The sequence below is a fragment of the Alligator sinensis genome, unplaced genomic scaffold (genome assembly GCF_000455745.1).
Source record: "Alligator sinensis unplaced genomic scaffold, ASM45574v1 scaffold148_1, whole genome shotgun sequence".
NCBI classification, from domain to species: Eukaryota; Metazoa; Chordata; order Crocodylia; family Alligatoridae; genus Alligator; species Alligator sinensis.
This window is the reverse complement of record NW_005842407.1, coordinates 275,164-280,793: the sequence shown is the minus strand read 5'-3', so window position 1 is coordinate 280,793 and position 5,630 is coordinate 275,164. Positions and strand designations below refer to the sequence as shown.

At 44.7% G+C, this 5,630-nt stretch overlaps 1 protein-coding gene across 1 annotated transcript in view; it reads left to right on the top strand.

The window, feature by feature from the left end:
- The first annotated feature begins 1,119 nt into the window (after positions 1-1,119).
- Positions 1,120-5,630, top strand: part of LOC102383561 (natural killer cells antigen CD94-like) — a 7,770-nt gene continuing 3,259 nt past the window's right edge. The window contains exons 1-4 of the mRNA XM_025211480.1: positions 1,120-1,210; positions 1,642-1,740; positions 3,728-3,895; positions 4,617-4,765. Coding sequence (XP_025067265.1) covers positions 1,120-1,210; positions 1,642-1,740; positions 3,728-3,895; positions 4,617-4,765 — 507 coding nt within the window. The remainder of the gene's footprint in view (positions 1,211-1,641; positions 1,741-3,727; positions 3,896-4,616; positions 4,766-5,630) is intronic.

Below are 5,630 nucleotides of genomic sequence, written 5' to 3'. Positions count from 1 at the left end.
ACTTTGCCCCTTTTACTCTTGTTCTACACTTTCTAGTTTGCTACTTAGTTAGAAATTTAGGGCCAAATTATTTTCTGTTAAAATATATGTTACACTGTATTAGAATGAACTACTGGGTTTAGAAGATTCTCCATGCTTGAACAAAGCACGTACTCACGGGTGTTTTCACTTTTGCAAAGCTTTATTTAAGGATACTCGTAGAGGCAGGTGATAGAAAAGAGCAGAGAGGACGGTCACCTCACATCGGCCTTAGGCGGCAGACGCCACCCTGCATGGTTCCCCTGGCCCCGGAGTGTCTCGATCCTGGGGATGTGATAGCCTGCGCCAGGGCTCCGCGCAAGTCGGAACTCTTGCCAGAGCTGAGGAACTCATCGTAACTTAAGAATGTACATCTTATATAGTCTGGAGTAAATAACCAAATCCCTAGCTCAAGATAACCTTATCTCAAGCTAGGAATTTGGGGATTAGTCATGATCCAACACACCTGGTGTTTACTACATTTCACTGTATTACAACATTCTATTATCTAGGTTCATGGTTTGGTTACGCTCACAGAGCAGGAGTCTACGTGCCGCTTCACTGGCTTACTATGGAATCAGCATGCAGAACTCTTGCTATTAGCAAAGCTCTTACTATTACAGTCACACAGGCTTTAGATATCCAAGTCACCCAACAGCATTTTTTTCACCTTACAAAATGGCCTGAATCATGTATATTGCAAAATGCCTTACCTGATAGTTAAGCAAGTACCTGCACAATCCTATTCTGCAATTGGTAGAAATGCAACCTAAAAGCCATGTAATTGCCATAAATTACAAATATGCAGCTAGGTAAGTGCCACTTGGACTGCAAGGGTGAAATAGGATTTGAATACAAGAGTCTATGCTCCCTCACAATTATGCTGACCACAGCTGACTGGTAGACAGTGCACAGGGGTGCACATACCCCACCAACGGGGCCAGTGCCCCCCCTGACAGCTGACACTAATGCTGTTTGGAGGACTGGTTCCCCCCCGTGATATGGCCGCCGCCATCGGCAGCCCCAGATTCAGGTGGCACCAGTCATTCATGATGCTGACAAATTCATACCTTGTCTACCTACACTCATAACCAAGCAGAAATGAGAAAACAAGAAGTGACCTTCTTGGATCTGAGATTTCACACTTCTACATTGCAAGAGGGGCAAATGCCAACAATCACAGAGAACAGAGGTACCATGCAGCTGAAGTTCTGTTGGCTCCTGTCTTCCTTTTACCAAAGAGTCCATAGTCACAGATCCTTTCCCAAAGGATCCCAGGATCATATTTCAAGACCTGTAGCATCAGAATTATCTTCACCATGAAAGGACATAGCACATAGCTGGTCAGGGATCCTCTCTGTGCCAATGGCTAGGCAAACCATTGAGATAGGAGAGCTATGACCCCTACATCCAGGAGTGACTGTTGTCCCCCAGGCACTCTCACCTGTTGTCAGAGTTATTGTGTGGCCAGGAAATAGCAGCTTGGAGGGGTTGTAGATCTGGATAGCTGAGATGTGCTTTTAGGAGACAGGTGTTGGGAAGAGCTTCAATCGATCTCCAGTTTTCAGGAGAACATCACGTTCAGGCCCTATACATGTTCATTTTCTCCCCTTTTTCACTTAGGATCTTATTCTCCATCACTGCCATGGCGGCTCATTGCAGTGACTCTTGGGATCTTCTGCCTGGCTTTGCTAGCAACTGTAGGGACCTTGGCAGCCCTTGGTAAGTATTACAAGGGAACGACACATGATCTAAACCATTATAAGGTTTGGAAGGAACCATTCTAAGAAAACATTTGGTGAAAGCTAGCCACACAACATGACACTAAGTCCCACTTCCACCTGTGAATTTGGAGGCATCGAAGTTGAGTTTAAATGCATATGTCCCTATCTTGTTCTGCCTATTATGCATGTCAGTGGACTTAAACACTTACATGTGATCATGCTTGACTTTTATGCACTTCCTGAAAGAAAGTTTAATGCTCCATGACCTGAACCTTGAGAATGGGTGACAAAAAGCAGCCAGCAGGAGACAAAAACAGCAAGAACCTTCCCAGGTTTTTTTGTTAACTGTTTTTCAAGGGCTCAGGCAGGTTGGAATAGGATCACAGTTAGTCACCTAATTCCACTTTGGAATCTAATAGGTGGAATAGGACCTGACCCACAGTAGGGAAAATAAAATACTGCTCCTAGTCTTGGTCCAAGAGCCGATTGTGTGAGATACCGAATATAACCAATAGAACAAGAAAATAGGACCCATACAAAAAGCTAGAAAAAAAAAAAAGCTGGAGATAAGAGGTACTTGGGTACAAAGCAATGAATGGGGTTACTCCAAGCAACAAGACATTATTCCTCATGACTGGCAGATTTTCCCAAGCACTCACAGCCTAACCATGCTCCAGTTTTTGGTGGGAAGGAGAGAAAATGAGATCCTTAAGAAGGGAAATAGTAAGGTGACTTTGGGGATGGTTTATGGAAGCTCCTCCAAGACATGAAGGACAGCATTGGGAAATCCACAATGTTAGTATTCAAAACTATAACAAGCTGGCAATGGAGGTTGTTGTCATAGGCCTACTAAAGGCTGTAGCTCACATGTTGATATCAAATGAGAGATGGTAGTTAGACAAGGGGTAAGCTGTGAAGCAAGCACCAAGCAGGCCATGTTTGATACAACAAAGACAGGGGGAGGGAGAAGAGGACATTGGAGAGATGCCCAGAAATGGGTGACATATCCAGAGCAATCAGCTAGGGCTTGATCTTTGCTACACCATTCTGTCAGGGTCAGAGTGCACCCCGTTTGCAAATTTTGGACTAGAGAGGAAGGTGCTGCAGAAATGGAAATGTGAGATGTCAAAAGTCCAAAGGAGATTGTTGAAAGGCTGTATTTTTAAGATATTATCCAGAAGGTATTTGCAATACACACCACTGGGATGTAAGAACCTGGACAGAGGTCCACATCAAAGCTGACTTGCAAGTCTCAGGGATAGGTGGGATGGGGCATTTGTATACAATTACCTCTAAGAGGGTATGGTGTGGTAGCACTGGGGTTCAACAACCTGTGTGACACCACTTGGGTGCACCTACATATGAAATTAATGTGAACCAATTAACTCCAAAGCAGTTTGAGCTGGAGTAAATTACTCCTAGCTGCAGTGTTTACACATGCTCCCAGGGCAGCAGCAATTTGAGCCAGGGCTGGGCAGGCCTGGGCTGGCAGGAGACATGGGGGTTCAGCTCCAGGCTCCAGGTGGTGGCATTGGACAGTGGAGGGGCTAGCTGTGGCACAAGTGTGCTGAAACTACAGAGCTGTGTGGCTAGGTTGAAGGCAGGAGTCTGGTACCCAGTGAGTTGAACTGACTGGGTGCAATTTGTACCTGCGGTCAGCATATACATGTGCAATTAATTAAAGTAAATTATCCCAGCAAGGATAATACTGTTCATGACAGTAGTATATTACGTTAATTAGTTTAACACAGCCTAATACCATCTCATATGTAGATGGTGATGCTTTACTCCAGCGCTAATTAGTTTACTGCACAGTTAATTGCATGTGTAGTTGCAGCCCTTTTGTAATTGATTTAACTTGAACATAAACTGAGTGAAATATAGGCAGTCTTTGGCATGTTTGTCATGTAAAAGACAACTCATCAGTGAATGTGCATTGTAGTTTTATTTTGAGGGGTTTGTGGTGACCTCATTGTGGATTCCAGCTCTTCAGGCTTCCCATGAAGCAAGAAAATATAAAGAAAAACTTATCAAGCATGAGGAAGTGTCCAAGAACCTCACTCAACTGCAGGAAACCCTGAAAAACTGCACAAAGCAAAGGGATGATTTCCAAGCCCGGACCCACAAGCTCTCTGATGAAGTTAAAAGGAAAGGTATGGATCTGAGCTCAATGTTTTGTGATATCTGTGTCAAAGTAAAAACCAGTTCTTGCTGAATAACAAACAGTTATTTTTCCATTTGGGCGTAGGTGCCAACTACCTGTTGACACTGAACATCAGAAATAATTCTTTTAAAATATGTGGGGTCTTCAGTATGGTACATCATCAGTGGTCCTTGACTACAACAGCTCCCAGGATATTTCACCTACCAGGCTACACATCTCATTGATAAACAGCAACGTCCTTGACAAACAGCAGACTATTGACAAATGTAAGGTGCAAGCCGGCTGCTGCTGGTAACAAATTTTGTCTCCTTTCCTCCTGCACTTTTAAGTGACTTTGAGCCATCTTGGTTTCCAGCACCATCAACAAACCCTATCTGACATCCTGCAATCCATGTTCTGGTGGTGTCTTATATGCAGACAGGCTTTGTGCTCAGAAAGATGCATCACTATGGGATACCTGTACCAAGAGGGCATCCACAGTTTCCAAATCATGGGCTTCTCCCATGTGGTCTAAGTCAGACACTGCATGTCAGACACACTCTAGTTCTGTGGCTGATGCTGTTTACAAGGTTGCTATTACTTGCTGCCAGATAGACAATGCAACCCTTTACAGAGTAGGGGTACATAAACACACCAGCCAAGGCATACATCAGCTTGCACCATGCCCACCATCCCAACATTGTATTGTCTTCTGTGTTTTCATTCTCAAGGTAAATTATGCAACCGTTGCCCAGAGGGCTGGATACTGCATGAAGAGATGTGTTATCTTTTTAGCAATAAAGAGAAGACATGGCATGATAGCAAACAGTGCTGCTCCAGTCAGAACTCCAGGCTGCTGAGCATAAACAAGAAAGAGCTGGTAAAAAATTTCCTCTGTTCTTTTCTTTCATCCTGTGGCTGGGGAAATGGGAGATGGTCTGAAAGGGTGTGATGGATCTGGCAGGGTGACATGACCCCCTAAGCTGCCCTGAGCTGCATTTTGTGCCCAGCCTATAAGGGTGAGTGACTGGCCTGTGGGCACCAGAAAGGGACTGAATGCAAATTTCACTGCTGGCTGTAGGAATTTTTACATGCTGGGTGACAGATCAAGGTCCTGAGGTCAGGGGTGACTGCCATGCCCTGCACAATGCAAGTTTGAAATTCATAACTGTGGCCTGAGTTTCCTCTCATGTCATGGTGAAAGAGAAAGAAGTGCACCAAAATGAGTCAAAGCACAAATGTCTCAAACCAGTGACTCAGCTTCTTATTAATTGGGGTGGGAATGCTGATTTGTAAACACCTTTGCTGCTGCAGGAGAAAACTAGCAATGTGTGGGCAGACGTAACACTTAGATTGGTTAAAGTGCAAATTAAACCTAAAGCATCCAGATGCACAAACCAGTTTAAAATGGTTTAAACATGCTGAACTGTTTCTAAAGTATACCTCGTTTTCCATGAACCAGTTCAGTGTTATGCGCAGTCAAGCCCCAAATGGCAACTTCCTGCATTGGTAGTCAGTTAGGACTCAACTCAGCATTGGTACTCAGCTAGGACTCAACTGCCCAGCCTCTATTGCCTGCTACTGACAGCAGTGTCCCTGTCTGGGGAATCTGGACCTCAGGTTCTGTGTGCCTGGAGTTTCTGGGTGGCTGCCCAAGGAGCTCCACTGCAATTAGCTGCCTTATAAATGTGGGTCAGTAGTGGCTACTGTGGCCAGAGTCTGTGAGCCGCAGCCACAGCCATGTG